General features: G+C 50.1%; 6 protein-coding genes across 6 annotated transcripts; 3 read left to right on the top strand and 3 right to left on the bottom strand.

Annotated features, from left to right (window-relative positions):
- Positions 1–218: 218 nt before the first annotated feature.
- On the bottom strand, positions 219–3,271 carry F5B22DRAFT_651319 (SIR2-like domain-containing protein; the record flags this gene model as incomplete). Its single annotated transcript, XM_047979445.1, has 6 exons — positions 219–459; positions 556–1,315; positions 1,373–1,558; positions 1,606–2,169; positions 2,260–2,448; positions 2,524–3,271. 6 exons carry the CDS (start codon positions 3,269–3,271, stop codon positions 219–221), a joined length of 2,688 nt encoding a protein of 895 aa, XP_047826144.1.
- A 1,696-nt stretch (positions 3,272–4,967) lies between these two features.
- On the bottom strand, positions 4,968–5,539 carry F5B22DRAFT_626273 (uncharacterized protein; the record flags this gene model as incomplete). Its single annotated transcript, XM_047976237.1, has 2 exons — positions 5,342–5,539; positions 4,968–5,291 (listed from the first exon to the last, which is right to left on the bottom strand). Exons 1-2 carry the CDS (start codon positions 5,453–5,455, stop codon positions 4,968–4,970), a joined length of 438 nt encoding a protein of 145 aa, XP_047826143.1. The 5' UTR covers positions 5,456–5,539.
- A 3,148-nt stretch (positions 5,540–8,687) lies between these two features.
- Positions 8,688–9,556, top strand: F5B22DRAFT_660946 (uncharacterized protein; the record flags this gene model as incomplete). Its single annotated transcript, XM_047980330.1, has 1 exon — positions 8,688–9,556. The coding sequence occupies one exon, from the start codon at positions 8,688–8,690 to the stop codon at positions 9,330–9,332; it is 645 nt and encodes a 214-aa protein (XP_047826142.1). The 3' UTR covers positions 9,333–9,556.
- Positions 9,557–9,960: 404 nt separating this feature from the next.
- Positions 9,961–13,283, bottom strand: F5B22DRAFT_626270 (uncharacterized protein). The gene is made up of 2 exons (XM_047976236.1): positions 12,019–13,283; positions 9,961–11,957 (listed from the first exon to the last, which is right to left on the bottom strand). The coding sequence occupies exons 1-2, from the start codon at positions 13,071–13,073 to the stop codon at positions 10,703–10,705; spliced, it is 2,310 nt and encodes a 769-aa protein (XP_047826141.1). The 5' UTR covers positions 13,074–13,283; the 3' UTR covers positions 9,961–10,702.
- A 1,717-nt stretch (positions 13,284–15,000) lies between these two features.
- Positions 15,001–18,378, top strand: F5B22DRAFT_490541 (glycoside hydrolase). The gene is made up of 3 exons (XM_047972350.1): positions 15,001–15,429; positions 15,501–17,174; positions 17,241–18,378. Exons 1-3 carry the CDS (start codon positions 15,126–15,128, stop codon positions 17,777–17,779), a joined length of 2,517 nt encoding a protein of 838 aa, XP_047826140.1. The 5' UTR covers positions 15,001–15,125; the 3' UTR covers positions 17,780–18,378.
- A 276-nt stretch (positions 18,379–18,654) lies between these two features.
- On the top strand, positions 18,655–21,082 carry F5B22DRAFT_490517 (uncharacterized protein). The gene is made up of 2 exons (XM_047972348.1): positions 18,655–19,185; positions 19,245–21,082. The coding sequence occupies exons 1-2, from the start codon at positions 18,978–18,980 to the stop codon at positions 20,624–20,626; spliced, it is 1,590 nt and encodes a 529-aa protein (XP_047826139.1). The 5' UTR covers positions 18,655–18,977; the 3' UTR covers positions 20,627–21,082.
- Positions 21,083–21,577: the final 495 nt, after the last annotated feature.

Genomic DNA, 21,577 nt, shown 5'->3' with positions numbered 1-21,577 from the left:
AGATGAATTGTATGAAATATTATTGACTTTACAGCCATCAAAAAGGAACATGTACTTTTTTTACCTCTTATGCGAACTTACATAATGGAGAGCCAACTTATGACTTACTTTAGTCTACCCAAGACTAATGCTAAGAACTACAAGATAAAAAGTTATCGTATGTCTAGGTATACAATGACAAATATCCTTCTATGTGGGAGACAACGCTCTCTTCTTCCTCAAGCCGCAGTCCTCTGCTTTTTACGACGCCTCGCACCAACCACGACAAGACCCTCATCATCATCAGCATCATCATCATCATTATCATCGTCATCGTCATCTTCCAATCTATCCTCTTCCTCACCCTGGGAGTACTCTTGCAGCGCTAATTCAACAAGCTGTTTCAGATCTTTGTCGTTCAAGTCTTGCCTGGCCCCTATTTGGCCCAGACGATTGAGTGTCCAGTATATCCAGCGGAGACTACGTGGGCATAAGTCAGCATGATTTTGTTCTTTGATTTGAGTTTCCAGGAGTCATTAAATGGGTGTGCACATAACGCTAATAACCAACACTTACTTTTCCCCAGACCCGTGGATCTGAAACATGACATCCTGGCGAATATTAGCGTAACTCGCCAGCGCAGGGTCGTTCGCAAAGCGGTCTCTAAGCCACTCCATCGCCGCCTTGCCAGTAGAATGCCAATTGAGATCAATCTCAACCCAACTCGTTTTAGAAACCGCCGCAGTCCCCGACAAACCTAGCGCTCTCGAGCGCCTTTTAGCTTTCCTTCCCCTTGGTGCTTTGTCGGGTTGCGTGGGCGGTGCTAGTCCGACTGCGAGGGGGTTATCAGCTGTTATAAGGATGTGGAAATGCTCTAACTGCAGGCTAGCAATCGTCTTGATGAATTTCGAGTACTCGCTCTGCATGCTCGCCGAAAGCGTCTCTAATTCATCGATAACGAGATATGTCTCCCCTGGCATCACTGGGTCACCATCTTTAGGAGAAGGGGGACTATCGAGGTCCTGAATCGCCTGGATAAAGACGTTCTGTAACTCCTCGTTCGTGGGTAGTCTCCCAGGATGGTATCTTGTGCAATCCGTGTATAAAACGCGTAGGGATTCGAAGACAGTTGCTGGTGGGCAGAGTTGCGAGATAATTGTTCGAAGGAATAGATTGAAATCGTGGAGGTGCACTTCGGCCTGGTCGACATAAGGTCTGTATGTTGCGCAGAAGAAATAGGCGAGGGAGTCCCGTGTACGTCTTAAAGCGGGCAATCGGCATGACTTCAATGTGTGATGAATCACGGAGGCGCAGAACATTGTTTTACCGAAACCTTCTGCGGATTTGTCTTATTAGCGCCGGCCACAGGTATCGCGCAAGACATAAAACTTACCAGGTCCCTTCACTCTTACCCGAGAAGGTGTGTTCATAGACCAAACATCTTGGCTATTCGTTACTTGTCGGTCGAACCTGTTAGGGCCGTGAAGATTCATCATGTCGTTAAGGAACTCAGATTGATCGGCGGGTTTCAACCAATCGTGGATCCTCCTTCTTTCACGATCCCAGGGTATTTCGTATACTAGCGAAATTAGTTGACGCTACAAAAGTTAGGGAAACGTGACTTACAGCTACCCTCCCGGCGTTCGCTCGGGTCTAGCATATTCTTGAGATATCGTGGGATGTCGTCAAATCCCTCGCACCTCAAATGGATCAGGGGTAACTGTGTTACTGGATTTTGTTCTTGCCTTTGAAGCAAGATGTAGTGACTCGAACTGGTTCCAATATTCTTCTCTCCAATCCAGTTAATCAGCGATCCAAAATTCGGGTCAGCCAGGCCACCTCCACATCCCACAAACAAAACAGTCTTCGTCGCTAAGATATGCTGCAGTGTCTCTTGAACAACCTGGTCATTCTTAACGCGCCAGTATTGTTCCGCGGATAACACAATATGTTTCGCGTTCCTCCAGTACCCGTGGGGATGGAAGACAGCTGGCCGAGAACCTCGGCGGAACGATATCAAGCCATTGGGATCTGAAGCATCGATGGGTTCCAGGTTACAGTGCTTTTCGAGTAGGTCATCGTAGTTTGTGGTGAATAGCAAAGCGCCTTGTTGTTGAAGTAGCTTTATCGCGTCCAGAATCTCGAGCTGATCAACGTAGTCCCTGTATAGATTTTGGAATTGAGCTCTCACTGGCAAGAGTTAGCTTTTAACCTTTGATTGAGGGGGGGATGACGGCCTAGTTAAATGAGAGTTTAACTAAATAGGTTTGAGCTACTCACTCCACGTTGTCTCGAGATCAATGCGGCTAGCCAACAGTTTCTGGATTCTATTCGTAACATCCTCACGGTCCGCTTCGGTAAGATCTTTCTTCAGCAATATTTTCCTAGCACTATTAAGGTCGGCTTTCTTGATTGAGTTTTTAGTTAGCCCCGACGCCTGGTCTTCAAAGTAGTCTAGAGCATTGGCCACTATTCGCTCAGTTAGTTGAAGCCCCGACTACTCACAATAGCTGGGGACGATTGTCAGTAGTTCATGTTACTTACTAAGCCCCCACCATGAAAGTCGCGAAGTCTGTGTAGACGCCGAATAAAGCGTGACACCAGAGCCTACACAGATCGCCAAGCGACCGTATTTGAGCTGCTGACGGAGTATCTGAATAGACTCCTCTTGTATCCTCAGAGATTCTGCCTGTTTTCTTTCTTCCTCTCGTTTCTTAATCTGTCGTTTCTGCCGTCTCGTGTTGATATTATTCGCCCTAACGACTGGAGAGCTACTTGATGAACTCGAATCATCGCTGTCTGGGGCCATTGCCATAAATGCTGTAGTCGCGGCAACGGTGGGGTCTGGGGTCGGAGGATTGGATAACTTTGGACTTGAGGTCTTGACTACGGGCTCGGGATTTACAGACTCGGTTTGCGGATCAACAGCTTGAGAACCGGCATCTGGTGATGCAACTAGATCGGGGTCAACAGGCTTCGGCTCAGAATCTTCCGACACGACACCTTGAGGATCGGATCCTAGGTGACCAGAACCTCGGCTCTCCATAACTTCGACGTCCGGGATTGAAGATTGAGAGTCTGTACTTTCGCCTTCAGGTTCCTGCCACTCAACATCCGGGATCTCCGGATCCTGGAAACCAGGCTGTGCGGGCTCTGCAATTTGAATCTCGGCTGAATCTTGCGGCCATAGATCCTCAAACTCAGAGCCCGGAGAATGCGGCGGACTAGGACCGTAAAGAGAATCGCCGCCACCGCCGCCCATATCACTACCTGCCGCAGAGGGCCCAACCATTATAAACGAAGTTATCTCGCTTTCAACTAACTCGTCTCTCTATACTCTTAAATGAAGCGACACTGTGGGCGAGACCGTACTAGTGTATGTCAACTCCCGTTACCAAGGCTAGACCATATCGTAACTACGTAGGAAGAACACAAAAAGAGTCGCTGCCTAACTCTTCCGAGATTCTGGAAAACAAAGAGACATACATCACATAGTCTCAGATTCTCCTAGTTAACTATACCCAAAGTTATACCTGAGAACAAAGGTATCAACCTATACTTAGCTCAATCCACGTGCCGCATGCGGCGGGCATTCCAGGAGAAAAGTCCCCGAAGGCCGCCAGAAGCATATACAAATAGACGTATTGAGAGGCGTCTTCGTGCATAACATTTAAAATGTAGATAATCATTACATCTAAAGGGGGCATCACTCGGCCTATTGTCCGGAGATATTTTACCGTTGGGCTTTTGAATATATGCTAGTACTATGGCTGAGGGCCTTCTCTATCAAAGGGTGCAGAGGTATATACAATATTCGCAGAGGGAGACTTGTATTTAGAATGAATAGAGGACTCAGGGACCACAGGCCTTGGAGAATCAGATGGGACATATAGCCAAACGGCTGACCATATCCCTTTCCACACATTCTCATTGACTCAACATCAAATAGTTGGTAGTGTAATCAACGGTAACAACAAACGCTCAAGATCTAGATATTGCATACAAATGTTGAAGTGTTGGTATGGAAGCCTCCAGGACTGGAGGTTCTAGCATCCGAAACTGGAATCCCCCATACCACGTTTGCCCCACAGGGCGGAGACCTTCGCATGAGCTTCACCCGATGAAGTTTGGATGAGATAAATGATTGCGGCCATTTTTATAGCATTCACCACATAATTAAGGTGACCCTGAGTCGCGAAAGCTCAAGCTCTGCCGATGGCTACTGGCTGAGCCAATCTGGCCGAGCAAGCACTAGGTTCGAGAACAAGGCGTATCGGGTGCGGTTTCATCAGGTTGCTCTTTTGGATGTTAAATAGAACATCTACCAAGTAAAGCTTTCTATCTAGGGATACCGCAACGAATGGTCCTACAGCAATTGATATGCAATCTATTAGGGTATATAGTTACAGGGTGCACAGGGGTTCGCTATAGTAGACCTTGTGGCTATATATTCCTAGGGGCCTTGCCCGCCCTGGGAGAGTTGAAAGCAAACTACGTATCATATTTTTAGCAGCATTTGCAGCATTAACAATCCCATATTTGCCGCATAATAACGCCGCATACAGAAGATAGCTGACGGTGCAGCCTTTAAACCCACCACACCAGTGCGAGTGCAGGTGGTGTCTGCCTAACTAACTGATACCAGGTACCGAATAGACTCTGCTTAACAACAATATATACAACTAATGGACTAGCTCGCCTAATCTGACATAAGCTATGCGATGGGTAGATACTGGACGCGAGTATGGAACGCGGGGCAATAAAATAGCAGGCTTAACGCCTAGTTACAGAGCACGCCCTCTTTACACGCTCCTGAGGCTCGGGCTAAATATACTAGGGTGTGAGCAGGGTCTGCTAAACCCCTGAGAGCCCGCCACACTAGTTACTAGGACACACCTTAGAGACAGAGCACTTAGAACTATACAACCAATTAACTGGCTCGATTATTTCTGAACCCCCCTCCCCTCCTCCCCTCTAAAAAAGAAAAATCATATATAGAACATAGCATTCCTGATATTGGGATGTATTTTCACTGTACTAGCATCTAGAGCTCGAGATGCACTCGTCCCTGCCGAGGTCGCATCGGGACTTGCTGACAGAGGAGGATCAAATGTGTCTCTCAAGTAACATTGAGCTCTTGTACAAACAAGATCGGCGTAGTATACTGGAGGGCAAACACTTACGGCCTTGGTTGCCCTTCCGAAAAGGTAGCACATGTTATGTGTCAAGTCCTCGAGGACATCCGCAGCAGTTGAGAACTGCGCGGGTAACTCGGTACTGCGGAGAATTTGGTCATAGACATGGTAGGATCGCTCGATGTTTTGTAGGAAAAGGTGGTAGCAGACCATTGGTAGGCCAGCACCCATATATTTTTTGGTTCGAAATAGAATAATGTGGGCGCAACCGTCGACCCAATCATGCCATTCTGGCTCGCTGAGGCCATACTGGACCAGTTTGAGAAGAGACCGAAATTCATTGAACCCCAGGTCGATCCGGTATCGTGTGTCGTCCCATAAATTAGAGGCTGACCATTGTACGGAACGTGAGTAAAGCCCTTGAGAGAAACCCAGCCAGATTTAGGGGTAGCTAGTGCCGCTGTCGATGTCCATTTGTATGTCGAGGGAAGTGGACAATCCTGGGCCACGACAGAGGTAACCAATAACAGGAGGAACGTGCCGAGGAGAAACATCGAGTCTGTTTCTGTTTCGCCAGGCCTACGCTTGACGTATATTTCCGGGATGTAAACGGCGAGTGCTCAAGACAGAAGAAACGAGGGGAAATATCGAAGTTGTCACTTTGGACTCTTATATCTTAAGCTTGTAGTATCCTCTGGGTAATGCAGAAAGATTGACCCGCTGACATCCCTCGGAGGTTAGCTTCCGTTACGTATATTATGTGAAATATAGCAACTGGTGCTTTGTATCCATCACCGGTTGAAGTGGTATTATGGCAATGCAACAGCTTCGGGTCACGATAACCTACGAACCCGGACTCGGGGTTACCTTAATATGCGCCTACCTTATATACGCGGCTTTCCGGACCATTTTGAACATCTTCAACGACTTAGGCAAACATAAGGGTTTCAGAAGCTCGGACAGTGAATGTCACACGCGCTTGACGCTACAAGGGACTTTTGGGTGCCACGGTTTCGGCCGTATGGTAATATTGGCGAACAACAATCAATCAATTAATCAAACATAGGCACGAAGGTGAAGCGAGGTGTAACATGAATCTATTCAGACGTCACAAAGTGACACATATGGGCGGACCTCCGAGGGTTTGAATCCCGAAGGTCGTGTATAAAAGAGTCATAAAGACCCTGAAGGAGCCGCGCCAGTATTGGCTGGCAAGGACTCCTTTACCGCCATAGAAGATTTTTATAATATGAAAATATTTCCAAAAACTTAATACAAGCCCTTACTATAGTAAAGCAATTTAATTAGTAAATGAGTAGTCTTACGATAATTCAAATATAAGTTTTACCTTGAACTGGAAAAGAATTTCTACATAACTTTCAAAAGCTACATAAAAAATAAGTGTCGTTAACTTAGATTGAAACACAATATTGGTGCGCTAAAAGCGAGCAGAAGCATGGTATCGGCAAACTGATCTTCATAACTCGAAGCGATAAAACTTGATTGGAGCGGCTGCAGTTCTATTTAACCGTCAAGTTTGCCGCTCGGGCTTGGGTAACCCATTCTTTCTATCTACTGATCAAAGAGACAAAGCAGCGTAGGTCAAACATGTCAAGTACTATCGTGCAATTCGTCGATTGATGGAAAATCGCCATTGGGCACGTGCTTCACGAAAAATACGACTCCGTAATTTCCATGCTCCGCTCAACAGCCGTTCCAATGGATGAGGACCAGGTTGTCGGGACCGACGACTTACGTCACATTGCCTTCAACCTCAACCCCAATTTACCCCTCACTGAGGATTCCTTCTCCCATCTACAACAACAATACTGTTACCATTGCCCAAAACAATTGCTTCACCCGATATACAAGCAAGCTGGGAGCAAACGCAACCTGCGAGGGGGACGAGATATAGGATGTAATACCCTTTGCGATTATACAAGGAAAGACTATTAGGGGAATGGATTTTTCTACTGTTAAGGAACAGCAGAAAAAAAAATGGACACATGCAAAAAGGTCAACAACATACAACACCAGGGATTCGCTGGTCGTCACCGACCCAACTACTAATCTGGCGGTATCTGGCTTAGCTATGGGGGAGCGGACGGGACCCCGCGTTCTCCAGGTCCTATGGTCGTATGTGAAAGAGTCAAGACTTATTGTCATATATATTAATCATCCGGGCTGGCAGGTCTTGGGGTGATCAGATCTGCCCAACCGTGCTGTTGTTTTCAAAGACTGACTGCCGGTTTAAGATGATGTAAGACGAACAAGCCACTTAGGTTAGTCTGTTCGGTAGCCTGCTTCTCAGCAGGTTAGATCAACTCAGGTGGGAGTTGAATATAAAATCACAACACACTGCGTGTATATGTTGCAATCACCATGTCACTCAGAAATAAGTTGTTGAAGACGTGAGAACTGCCGACGTGCCGTGACGACTTAAGGATCGCTCTTTCTCCTTACGTCAACTATTTGCCAATCCAAGCTAGTATTATACGGATGAGCTAAGAGCTGTTTGAAATGACAATTAGCTCGAAACAATGCCCCATGCTGTGTTACCTAATACTAGAAGGTGCACCATTGTCGGTTACAGAGTTTGTCTATCCGAACGGGCCTTCGCGGGCGGCTAAAGGGCCGTTACAACTGCCCGGCAGATCGCCGTTGAATATATGTTTAACTCCATACAAAGTTGATAACCCCCAGAGTCCGCCGATTTTCGTCAAATAAATGAGACCTAGCCATCCCTAGTGGAAATCTAGTTAAGACGGTATCCATATAAGGCGTATACGAAACAGCTACAGTAATAGAGCCTAAGATTGAACCGTTACTTCATAATTACTAAATAGCCACTTGACACTAAGTTATCATAAAACTGGTGGTGTTTAATGCATGCAACGGTATCGCGCATTAACTACTGTCTCTTAATACTCATGGTTACCGTTCGTGTTCTTGATGCACATGCATATTGTAGTTTTCATATAAAGTCCATGTCATATAATGCAAGCCCTATGTATACAGATTGTACCCATATCCTAGAAACCAGATGTAGGACTAGCTCAAGATAGTTCTCAACGTAGGTGCTAACTGAGTGTAATATTGTGTAATATACACTATTCCTCAGTCTTGGTACCGTTGACTATGGTGATTAGTTAAACAACATTTGAGGATCACCATGAGAATACCTAAGGCCAACACGAGCTGTAAACGGTTTTCTTTTGAAATCGTCATTTCGCAAAGGTACGATTGTTTCTGCCTGATCGAAGTTTCTTGGTACAATTTGATTTGTACTGTCGCGCTAAGTTGTGATCGTCGTTGCTTCTCCCGGCGGTTGGACTTAGCGCACTGCCCCTAGGATTATAATGCTAGTCAGGCAACAGGATTACTTACTAAGTGACAATTGACTACCGGCAGACACGAGCTATCTAATATGAAGCCCCTCATGAAGTAATTAAGATACAATTGGTTATATAAACTCGGAAGAAAAGATAGATAATGTCAATCTAAAAATGAGTTATAGGCACACACATCAAACAAATCATCGCCTATTAGAGTCAACATTCGCAACAAGTCAACATGCAGTTTCGATTTTCCACAGCCCTTCTTGGACTGGTCTCTGCGACCGCAGTGTCTGGTCAGTTCCAGGAGTTACAGCAAGAAGGACCTTTTGCCTTAAAAGTGAAGGGTCAGGCCTCGAACAGCTCAATTAACGGCTACCTCAAGTGGTACAACCTGGGTGGATTGACAAACCCAACCTTCATCAGTTACGAACCAAACGCATATCCTACCGTCAGTGATTCATCATACCAGTGGTACTTCAACTACACCGGCTTCGTGCAGTACAGAGAGCATGAAGTGGGTTTCCTAGTCGTAAACCCGACGGCCAACACGACCACCCCATCTCCCTACCGCGGCCAGGTTATGGACATGACATACCAGTCGAACAGCAATGTCGGCGTCCCACTGCTGGGTCTCGGCACCAATTCCTACTTCGACGTTGGCTTCGACGACGACAACAAGGCTTTCAACACCAAGGAGTTCGACGATGGCGCGTATGTTCCGGGCGTGCAGCCTGAGTACGATGATGATCTCGGGTACTACCACTGGGCCGTCTGCTGGCAGTTCTCCGGCATGTACCAGCAGACTCTGTCGTGGATCACTTATGGCACACCTCATAATCCAACCTGTGAGCTCGTTGATCTTGTCCGAGTGACACTATAAGCAGAGCCGATAAGGTTTGTGCATGGAAGATAAGAGCTTGGAGAATTTGTATCATTATTATGTTCACGGGAAACAAAAACATGGACGTCGGATAACTCGATTGGAGAGTTTCCGGTTGTGCTGATGGATCGATCGGTCAGCCTATGATGAAAGAGCAACATTTCTTGAATCAGACGAAGATGAAGGAAGGAATAGCTCAGATTCTCAAATCATGCTTGTAAAATAAGTTACGTATGTTGTATTAATAGTATTAGCAATAGAACAACCATCTCGTGTTGGGTGTGAACTTGAATAACTATTGCCCAGCTCCCGTAGACCCGCGTGGGGTACAGCATATGTTCATGCTAACCATATAAGGCACCTACTAAATTAGGCCAGGTTATCTATATCCTCCCTGCTCTCTCATCCCAGTCCGCATTATCAGCGAACTCGCTGCTTGTCTTCGAAAAGTCGAGAGGCGTCGAACTCAGCACAGTTGAAAGCTTGGAACCGGTAGTGACCATGTGGGTTCTGCACTCAAAGGGACTCCCACTTTGTGGGAATGACCTTGATCTGCTTGATCACCTCAGAGGTCGAGGGGTAGCCATGCAGAGGGAGAACAAATGTATAAGGCAGCCTCTAATTACCCTGATGCTACGGCGGCACTCGCGCTCCAAAATGTCACTCCAGCAGAATACGCATTTGAAAAGGGGCCAGACGGGGAATACGACATCTGCAGGTTCCATTCCTGAACGGAATGAGATGCAGGATGCGACGCTGGTCATACGGACAGCTACCCTAACACGGAGAGAACAATAAGTATATTGTTCAAGGAAGATCTCGATAGCTTGCGGGACTGGTTGTTGCCAGCCTTGGTCTATCAGGTGTCAGGGGGGTAAGCACGTCCAACTAAGAGGCCTAGTGCAGCCAACTGTGAAGATAGTAGAATTATATACGGGTCGCTCAGGAAGGAAACAACTTTGTCCAGACGCGATAGTAGTAGCTTTGCAAGGGGGCGTTTTACTCGCTGATAATCAGGGTATGCTTCGCGAGGCCTAATACTTCAAGGCAACCTATCTAGCTTTTGTTGGCTGCCGAGTACGGGGTGGGGTCGGGGGGCGACTGACGACGGCTCCCGGTTGGGACGTTGCGGGAAGAAGTTGGTGAGTAATCATGTGGGTTGGTGTTGTTCTTTAGGTGTCGCTAGGAATGGTGACTATGGATTTTGCGAGTTTCTCATGCGCCTATCTTAATGCTAGCCTGGCGAAGGATACAAGCAAGACGTATACTATTTATATACTATGACGATTCAGACGGGGTGCCAACTAGCTATAGAGTCGAGAGTCGGCCTATTGCTGGCGTCGAGGGCGCCACCACCAACCTCACTACCATCAGGAAAGATAAACCCCAACACAATACCACTCACCAGCCCAAAACGAGGTACCGCAGTTCTCCCCATTGGCCCCAAGTACCGTATTCCACATATACAACTGCTTCGCCGTGATCCCCTCCGCGGCCGCGAAGTCCACGCATCCCAGCCCTGGGATCGACTCGGCGTACTGGTTGCACGAGCTGATGATGCCGTCCTGCGTCGGACCCCCAGGCGCCACGCCGACGCAGTACCACTCCCCAGCCCAGAAAGACGTGCCGCAGTTCTCGCCCTTGGAGCCCAGCACTGTGTTCCACTTGTACAATAGGGACGGCGTGATGTGCTCGGCGGCGGCGAAGTCTTCGCAGCCTAGACCGGGGATCGACTCGACAAATTTGTTGCAGGTTGAGATTATGCCCGTCTGGGTAGGCCCGGCGGGCGATACGCTTGTCTTGGTTGTGGTGGATGTTGTGGTCGTCGTGGATTTGGTGGTTGTTTTCAAGGTTGTAGTTGTAATCTTCGAGGTTGTCGTCGTGCTTGACGAGGACGACACGCCGACGCAATAGTACTCGCCCGCCCAGAAACTGGTACTGCAGTTCTCCCCGTTAGGCCCGAGGACAGAGTTCCACGCATATAGTTGTGCGGGCGTGATGCCCTCCGCGACCGCGAAGTCCTCGCAGCCTTTGTCGGGTATGGATTCGGCGAATTTATTGCACGTCGCGATGATGCCCGTCTGCGTCGGCCCCGGCGCTGTGATTTTTGTGGTAGTGGGAGTTGGTTTCGAAGTGGTGGTGGTCGAGCTTGGATCGCGGTAAATGTCGATGCAGTAGTAAGTATCGGCCCAGAGCTGCGTGAGGCAGTTCTCGCCGTGGGGGCCGAGCACCGTGTTCCACGCGTAGAAGTTCTCCACGGGCACGCGCCAGAGATCAGTGAGCGAGAAGCAGCCGTCGTCGTCGCTGGCGAGCACGTATTCAGTGCACTGTGGTGTGATGCCCGCCTGTGTGGGCGTGGGTGCCGGGCCGCCGAGGGGCACGACGGTCGCGTTGCGCCCGCCACCGCGCACGCTGCCGCTACCCGTGCTGGACCCCGTGCCACCGCCCCGCACCGGGTTCGAGATACTCGTGTTAGCGTTTGGTGGCGGGATATAGGAGCCCCCCGGTAGGCTGCCGCAGACGTACTGCGGGAAGAGCGAGTCGCAGAGACCGATGATGTTGGGGTTCCAGTTGATTAGCTGTGTTGTCGTCACATTTTGGCCGGCTTGTTTGGCGATGTCAGCACTGCGAGAGGGTCATTAGTATTGGGAGTGTTCTGAAATATTGACGCAGAAAGGCAACGCACCAGGTAGAGTTCTCAGCCGCCTGGATGACCTTACAAGGTGCAGGTACACAGACACTCTCAAAGTCCGACCCCGGAGAACAGAAGTAGTCGTTGAAAGCGAGGTGAAGGTCTCCAGTTGTAACACCATACTTCAATGACAGTGCTTCGCAGTAAACGGAGCTTCCGGCATCAGGATCCGACACGGAGAGGCTCTCCAAATCACTGATGGTAAGAGTCTGATTACAAACCACAGTACCGCTGGGTACGGTACTGTTGATCTCAAGAGAGCCATCGCTGACACCCGCGACGTTGTCATATTGCGGTAGCACGCGCACCTGCAGCTCCGGCATGCTACTGCCTGCATCGCAGACGTCGACGATGTCGAGGTATTGCTCGAGATGGTAGTCTGAGGCGTCGAGATCGGGAAGATAGGGGGAGGCCATGCGTAAGTAAAACATCTTCAGAAAGCAGTCGCTGCAGAGTAGAGAGTTGGGGTAGAGATTGGCGATGCGCTGGTTCTCATCTGGAACATCTGTTGGATCTAGACATTGCGAAGAGGTGCTGGAGTCTGAACAGTCGGGGCGGATGATGTCCTGTCCGACCCATGCATATGACTCCAAGAGACAGAAGCTAGAGGAACTCTGCCGCGAGCTCAGGTCTCGTCCGGCTGGTACATGACCGTTTGAGTGAAAGCCGTCTGAGCGAAAGACAGGGTTGAAACTTTGGTACTGCCGACTCTGGAGAGTGGATGAGTTCGTGGCGTTGGGCGCCGTCGGATCAAACGGCACAGTCGAATTGACGACGGATATCACAGTGGAGGTAATCTCGACTCCGACAACTCCAGGAAGAGACGTCAGATCGGTGCCAGGCGTGAGACAGGCCAGGTTCAATCCATCGAGCATGCGGCCCGGAATGGTCATCGGAGGGACCTGACGGCCGTTGACGATGATAGAGTCGCCGGCACAGCTAGTCAGAACATCGGACCACCATGTCTTGGTCGACGACAGGCAACCCGACGTGCACAGATCGGTGAGGTTGTTCTGGTACCAAAGGTAGTCGTCGACGCTGGCGGCCATACGTAACAGGTCGCCATCGCAGGAGACGGTCTCGTTGAGGGCGTCCAGACATCCCAGACTGATGTTGAAAGCAGTCGCGAGGCTCACTGCATCAACTGTTGGGTATAGACTCGACGTGACTGCTGTTGCTACCTAAAGATCAATTGGGGTATCAGAAGCTGTTAATTGATTTGGATGAGAGATGTCTTACACTTGCGAAGGCGACTGCGCCTAAGGCTGTCCTTGTCACTATTGAAGGAGCCATGACTGTAGGGGGGCTGTTTAGAGTTAGGGGTAAAAGATTGACTAAGGAAGAGACGAGAAGACCTCCCTCTAGGAAACGGCGGAGGAGGCCAGCCCAGTCTCTGGGAGAAGTGTTATAATTGATATCGTTTGACTCTTTGATTGATCGAGAGGCTTGATCACTAGGGGCCAACCTATAAGCACAAGTTTCTGTTGATCACCTTCAACCACTGTCTAGACGCCGGTTGCAACGCCTGTCTGTATGCTCAACACTGGTCTGGATCCTCCCCGGAGTCAGATGTCTAGAAGTCTAGAACCATTCATCTCCGACATCATCCGTTCGAATATCATCTGACTCTGAGTATTATCGGCAATGCTATCATTCTTACTTCGTCTGCCTTGCTTTGTAGCCCCTATTCACCACAAGAGGACTTGCGTGCCGCCGTTTATCTCGCGTCAGCCTGCTCGCTCACGGTGAGATGGTGTTGATAAAATCAATAGTATGACCAAAGGAGGGGACATTAGAGTATATTCATACCATCCATGCTAACAATCCATGCCAGCCAAGCCCTACAGGACTTGTCGTGTCGGCCCATTGGGGTATGCCCACACCCTTGCCCTCCGCATCTCGTGGGAAAAGCAACATTACCCGGCACAAGAAGCCAAGGGGGAAAAAGCTTATGTTCGCCATGGCGCAGCCTTTCTGTACGGTTGCAGCAAGAGCGGAGATTGTCAGCCCTCCTCCCTGCTGAGTATATCACAGTCTATCGGAAGATACGACCAAACATGCGGAAAATGACGTGTGGTAATGCGGCACAGCTGCAGGTGCAAGGCCATGGCTGACATAATTTAGTCGTGAGTGTGTCTGTAGGAGGAATAGAACCACGTTGGGGAGAGCAGAATGAGGGGGAACAAGAACAGCCAAGTTTCTTGGGACTACGGCCCGCTCCTTGGAAAGGTTTTCTGAAAGGCTTAGATTCATGGGATCTACCTTGGCCGCGATCTCTTGGTATCTTGGCTACTTTAGGTACAGAGCTGTGCTCTATTAACGCCTTTTCTATAATAGCAGTATAAATTTTGAAGAGAAGGAGAAAGTAAACATGCTTCTCAATGTGTAAGTGGTATAGGATAAAGAGCCGAGGGGTGCGACACTCAAAGAGGGCATACCAGGGTCTCTCGTGGAGTTCCCAACTTCTTTTTTGGTCACTCAATGCTCATCCGGAGGTGTAGAAGCGCACTTCGCGTCGAATCATAATTCACAGTGCTCTTCAGCCTTCCCGCCTTCACAGAAATCCGGGTGCTTCCGGTCAAGCGTAGAATCATGATGAATCCTTAAAACTTACCCATGTGTGCGGGGTTCAATAAACTCGAAGATGAAAATGGAACCTCAATCTCACCCGAAGTCGGCGTGCCTTCCCCTGACAACGTGCATCATGCATGTGAAAGCCCATACCACATGACCATCTTCATGATTGATGAGATGAGGCTGACAGCTTGTGCTTACCAACATCACTGCTTGACGATGCTCTTGATCCTGGTGTGGGTGGGAAGTCATCAGGTTTCGAGGCCTAGACTCTAAGCGCGAAAGAGTTAATGCTCGGTTACGAAGCGGCATGTCAAGAGACCTTATTTCCCAAGTGATGAACGATGCCGTTTGCTGCCGAACTGACATCCGATTATTTACCACCATGTCGTCCTAGATGGTATGGTGGCTCGGGACATAGGCAGATAATACATACATACATCACCACCTTGCCGCCATCTCCTCCGTGCTAAGGGCGTCGAGAAGATCGCCCACCCTTTCGTCACTCCTTCTAGACATTCGTTACTATGCGCTCCAGTCCCTGGACTTCGCTCTTCGTGAGTGTCGTCTCCCTTTCCCTCACGACTTCAACCAAGACAGTGAGGAACAATCCTGTCGCTTTGAGCCCCTTCGCCCAATCTCATAATGGCTTTCCTACATATTACCCACCAAAATTTGGTACCTCTGGAAACTTATCTCTTTCTTCTCGCGACGTACTTCCTGTCGGAGAATGCAATGCGGCTACACCCTGCGTCAATGGGGCTTGCTGTGGAACAGACAACCTCTGCGGGTACTCACCCAAGTCTTGCGGGACTGGATGTCAGCACAACTGTAAGTCGTACACACCTACACCTAGAAAAGCAACCCCTTTCATCAAGTTGAGCGTTACTAACAAGTTGCAGGTGACGCAAAAGCAGGCTGCGGCCCCTACGCGGTCGAGGGGGCACAATCATGCCCTCTGAACGTCTGCTGCAGCGAATTTGGCTTCTGCGGCTCGACGACTGAGTTCTGCGAATGGACCAACAAGGACGACGACAACTACTCCAAGTGCGACACCAAGTACGGCGGCTGCGGCGACGTCAAGCGCCCTTCGTGCGGAGGGTCGAGCGTCGGCAAGCGCAACATCGGGTACTACGAGTCGTGGTCCAACACACGGTCATGCCAGAATGTGAAGCCCGAGGACCTCAATATTGACGGTTTCACGTCGATGAACTTTGCGTTTGCCTTCTTCGACCCTTCGAGTTTCCAAATCTCGCCCATGGACGCCAATGCCGCGTCGCTGTACGAGAGATTCACGGCGCTGAAGCAGACCAAAGCCGGTCTGGAAGTCTGGATCTCGGTGGGCGGATGGAGTTTCACTGACCCTGGTCCGACGCAAAATGCGTTCAGCAACATGGTCAGCAGCTCGGGGAATCGGGCCAAGTTCATCAATGGGCTGATCAAGTTCATGGACACGTATGGATTCGACGGCGTCGACCTCGACTGGGAGTACCCCGGTGCCGATGACAGAGGGGGCAACAGCGACGATGTGAAGAACTACGTTGCCTTTGCCAAAGAAGCGCGTGCTGCGTTTGGAAGCAAGTACGGCATGACGATGACGCTGCCGACGTCGTACTGGTATCTGCAGCACTTCGATCTCAAAGGGGTGCAGGACTCCGTCGACTGGTTCAATGTCATGGCGTACGATCTTCACGGCACCTGGGATGCCGATTCCATGTTCCTAGGCCCCTATATCGCTCCTCACACCAACATCACTGAGATCGATGCTGCATTGGATCTCATGTGGCGAGCCGGCATCGACTCGACCAAAGTCGTTCTGGGACAGGGCTGGTATGGCCGATCCTTCACGCTGACCGATCCGAGCTGTAATACACCGAATGGTCGGTGTCAATTCTCGGGCGGCGCTGACGCCGGACCGTGTTCCAAAGCCTCGGGAATCCTCGATTACCAGGAGATTTCCGATATAATCCTCACCAACTCGCTGACGCCGACATGGGACAAGACGGCCGGTGTCAAATGGATCACCTGGGGTGGTAACCAATGGGTCTCGTATGACGATGGCGACACCTTCAAGCAAAAGGTTGAATTCGCTAAAAAGCGCTGCCTCGGCGGGATGATGGTATGGGCCGTTGACCAGGTAGACCAGAGCGCAGAAAACGGTTTCGGCGGCGCTTCTAATGCCGCGGGCTTGGGCATCACCGCCTCGCAGCAGGCCGACGCCAACCAAGCAAGCCTAGATAATGTAGCTAGCGCGACATGTTACACGGCGGGTTGCGGCGAGAGCTGCAAAGATGGATCGACGGCCGTCACGCAGTTTAACGGGCAGCCTGGCTCGTTGAGTACCTCGGACAGATGCAGCAAGAAGTCATACAGGACGCTGTGCTGCGACTCCAAGACGGAGGTTGGGACGTGCCAGTGGCGGGGGTATCGTGGTGCTGGTCTTAGCTGTGTGGGCGGGTGTGCTGAGGGCGAGACTGAGTTGACGAAGAACACGAACTCGCATGATGATAAGAAAGGTGATAAAAACTGCAATGGTGGCACGCAGAGCTATTGCTGTGCTGATTTCAAACCTACCAGTAAGCTGAGCCCCTTTCCCCATTCCGTCTGATGGGAATATGACACTAACGATAATCACCTCAAAGCCTCAAGTCTCAAAGACGACCTCGAAGACGCGGCAAAGGACGCAGCTATCGCGCTGGCAGAGGAAGCAGCCCTGGACCTAGCAGCGAAGGCCTTCTGCCGTGTCGCGGTACCCGCTCTTCTCGCGCCCCTTGAGCTCGCAGAGAGCTTCATCCCCATCATCGGTGAGATCCTTGACATAGCCGAGATCGCCGCGACGCCCGCCATCATCGCGGGTTGCGTCAAGGGGATCGAGAAAGAAGGAAAGTCGGTGTTCAAAGTCTTCGGCAAGACGCAGACGCTCAAGTACGACTCGCCTAAGACGAAGCCTACAGACGTCCCGGATCGGTCGAACCCAAAGTCTGCGACACCTACTAAGTCGGGTGACAAGAGCTCGCCGACGTGTACGCGGAGGACAAAGGAGAAGCGTGTTGACCCCGTCGAGAAGACGGTTTATCTAGATGATCCGCCGATGAAGATTATGAAGGCCGTGGCTAACAAGCGGGACGACTCCTGGAGAGATGGCGACGGGTGGGGCATTCTTGCTGGTAAGCATAACTAATTATCTCTATCAGACCTGTCATTGTCAACTTGGACCCCAAATTCATCACGATAACCGTGCACGACTTTCTTATTCCCTACAAAAGTTCTTTTTCATTAACACGCGGCTCACTCCCAGTCTGGCCCCCGGGAGGCATCCTCCCCATCCCAGCGCACTACCAGTTGATCGCAGGGTACGTCCAGATAACAACAAGATCGACTGAAGAGAGGAACGCGTGCGGCGACGTGGTCAAGCGGACGACGACGCAGACGCGCAAATGGAAGGGCTACGTGTACGACATCCTCGAGGCCAACGGCAAGCTCGTGTTCGCGGACCGGGGCATCGGTGACGACGGCAGCGCGTCGCCCGACTTCTGGCCCACGGGCAACGCGAAGAAGGGCAAGGTAACGTACCAGAACCTGGGCGCGATCGTGCCGGGCCTCACGTACGAGCAGATCAAGACGCTCGGTAAGGACTTTGCGAAGAATAATCCTGACTATTCGTATTTTGCCATCACGGGGAATAATTGTAAGACGTTTGCGGAGGCGCTTTATAGGATGATTGCTAGGTAGGTTGGTGTTGAGCTTAGCGAATTGAGGATTAGGATGGTGATGGTTTCAAGCTATAGCAGATATTTGATAGCTGTATGCTTAGCTTTTGGGAATCAATTTAGGCGATTGGCTTCGGGTCGATTTTATGTTTTGGACGGGTTGACGTGATGAATCCTCGCCCATCGCTCAAATTTACCCTCTGGTCAGAATTTCCACACAATTGTTTATAGGCTCGTCGTTCATTTCGAACGTTTCTGACTAAGATCAGGTGAGATGTATACGTAGCCAGGCCGTCCGCCTCGGGAAGACATTTGATCTATTCGGGGACTCGATCTATATAATTATCATGACGATTTGTGAGATGGGACGAGAGTCTGCCATATAGAGAAGCCACCCCTGGGCGTCAAGTCAAATAATCAAGTGAAGTTGCTGTCTACCTCGGGGCATGGAAAGATAGGGGTAATGTGAAGACACGCACGTGACGTGAGTCTCTTGAACATATAAACCCCGCCATCGCCCTCCCATCCCCTTTCCAACTTGATTCACCTTTCCACATCTGACCTCAGCCAAACTTCATCACCAAACCTCATTCAACAAGACGGTTGATACATTCTATAGTCTTTATACTTGAATGCCGTTTCTTGAAACACGAGGGTTAAAAGAACGTTATGTTCTCAACGGTGCAAAACTTTATTCACACTCTCACGACCAGCCCCGAGCAGCGTTATCTCGATGCGGCAACTCGCGAGACAGTCTGCGCCGGTCTAGAAAAACTACTCGTTGACGAGAAGTTTCATCCCTGGCAGGAGCGCGAGCGGCTTAGGTCCATATTTAGCAATTACGCAATTGCGATAAAAGAGAAGCCGGAGGAAAAACGTAGGTCCATCTTGTCTCTCTCGTGGCGCATTAACTTACAAGAGACGTGAGGACAAAAGTTTGGGATGAGTCCAGCTTCCGCAATTTCATACGGGCCGCATACCCCGCGTCCATCATCCCAGAGCCCCAGATTCAGCTGCTATGGCGATGTTTCAACTTCTACGCGCGGCACCCGTTCCCTATCAGGACTCTACAGCTCAAAGAAAACGTCATCACGCTGTCGCAATTCCAGCGCGGCGTGCTACTGACTGCATACCAATGTGACGCATACCTCGGCACGCGCGACGCGTTGCAGTATTTCGCTCGTGAAGATGGCGTTGAACACGCACGGGCCGCCGGCTTCGCGCGCTTATTTTCTAGTGTCGCGGGCTCCGTTGTCGAGACACCGGAGACGGAGGAGCAAAAAGCTGATGCGTTTGGTGCGGCTGTGGATGACTGCATGGGTGTCCTCGCCATGATCGGGCCACAGAGAATCCATCACTCTCCCTCGACACAGACACTCGAGGCCGCAGCGCAGAGGTTGTGCGGAAAGGACGGGATACAACGTGCTGTCTACCGCCCGTCGCTAGTCGAGCGGGAGCAGCTGTCTCTACTCATCGATCTCCTGCTGCGCTTGCGCCTAGGGGATAAGAGATGGGGACTGGACGTCTTCTCTACCGGTCGCTTCGCCGAAACTGGAGATACCGACATGATGAGGGGTTTGGCGGATTATCTGGCAGGGAGTAATGAAGGGGAGCAAATCACGGTGAAGCGTTTGTCTCAAGCGGAGAAACGGCTGCCCAATCTCATGCTGCGGTTCCAACAGCTTTGGCAAGTCCTGTTCCAGCCTCCTCAGACTCAACTTAGTGCAACAGTGGAAGCGAAAGAGGATCTGGGAATGGGTGCGGCCCTGTCACTGTTTGCACCCGAGATCGATCCAGACATCGTCAGGAGTAGTGACAGAGGCCGCAGCACCAGGGTGGTCCTAGAAGAGGCCAAGTCCCAATCTCAGTCCAGCAGCATAAGTCGCCGATTGGCCCAAACACTCACGAGCCCCGAGTCTTCGCACATCGTCATATTCTCCACGGGACCAGATGTCACTCCCAAGATTGTAGTCGGAGTCTACATGCCCGCCCCTTCTTCTCCCCCATCAGTCGGCAGACGGATATTTTTCCAGCTCCAGCCCACATTCCGACAACTGCGGTGGAAGAAAGGGGGCACGTCGCTCCTCGATTTGATCAAAGCTGCGGCAGCTGATGATGATGCGCCTCATTGGATCGGCGATTCCACAGGCTCAGGCGCAGGTTTGCGCCTCGATTCTCTGGAGAATACGGTTACTTTAAGGTACAGCGCCGAAAGCTCGTTCGTTGATGTCGTGGGCTTTGGCGGGGAACGCGAGCGGGGAGAGAGTTGGGAGGTGACGATTCATGATCCGAAATTGTACTTTTATATCGCCAAGTAATGCTTCTAGTATGGAAAGGGTGTCAGGAATGCTGCCTGATGTTATTATACTATTCTTGTGAATGAACGAACTAAAATCAAACGATTCCAATCGTGCAAGGGCGACAGGGACAATGGTGATAGAGGCACTTAAATGTTAGCACAGGTCGACGCTAACTAAATAAGGTACCTATATCGCATTATTTATTGACATATCCTTTATTCTAACAGGTTCGACTGTTCCGTTTTTCTTAATACGGTACTTTAATAGGTCAACATGCCGATGGCAAAACGGAGGCCCGGCGGCTACGAGGTGGACCGCACCGCTACAACCCGCACAATAAGTTAGCATAGACTTTCGTGCTGAGTTCCTTATATTGCAGTAGAATCGTAATATTCCTCTATCCTGGTTTGAATGTAGATGAGCGTTTTGCAGCTAGCTTATCAAGAGATAAAGTTCGCAATGTGACGAGAATAGTTTAGAAAATGCGCGAAACTTGTTTCCCGCATACACTACAACCAGCCGCTCAGCAGATATGAGCTCCTCAGCTAGGTTATAATTCAAGTTTCTGTGCCATCAAAATACAGGTTAATACAAACCATGAAAGATGCTCGCTAGATATCGCAATACACTCAACCTACGAGGAAACGCCACACCTAGACAATAGAACTCACCACGTCTCAAGTGTCATATCAAGGGACAGGCAATTGGCTCCTTTCCCTCATATTGTGTCAAAAATATCAACAAGTAAATCATGGCGGCCGAAGGGGGGTTTTACAGAGATTCGGTCTGGAGCCACGACACTGGTGGCGATCTCGGACTTCACAGCATCAGCGACTTGGACACATGGAATAATGGCATGAACAGCAACAACAATAGGCCGCGGCAATCTAATAACCGGGGGCTTGTGTCGAGATTCTCAGCCGACAGTGATGATGACGAAGAGTACGATGACGGTTACGGAGACGACCG

Source organism: Xylaria bambusicola (assembly GCF_022495145.1).
Source record: "Xylaria bambusicola strain CBS 139988 unplaced genomic scaffold F5B22scaffold_66, whole genome shotgun sequence".
NCBI classification, from domain to species: domain Eukaryota; kingdom Fungi; phylum Ascomycota; class Sordariomycetes; order Xylariales; family Xylariaceae; genus Xylaria; species Xylaria bambusicola.
The sequence above is the reverse complement of the archived record's forward strand: the minus strand, read 5'-3'. Positions and strand labels throughout refer to the sequence as shown.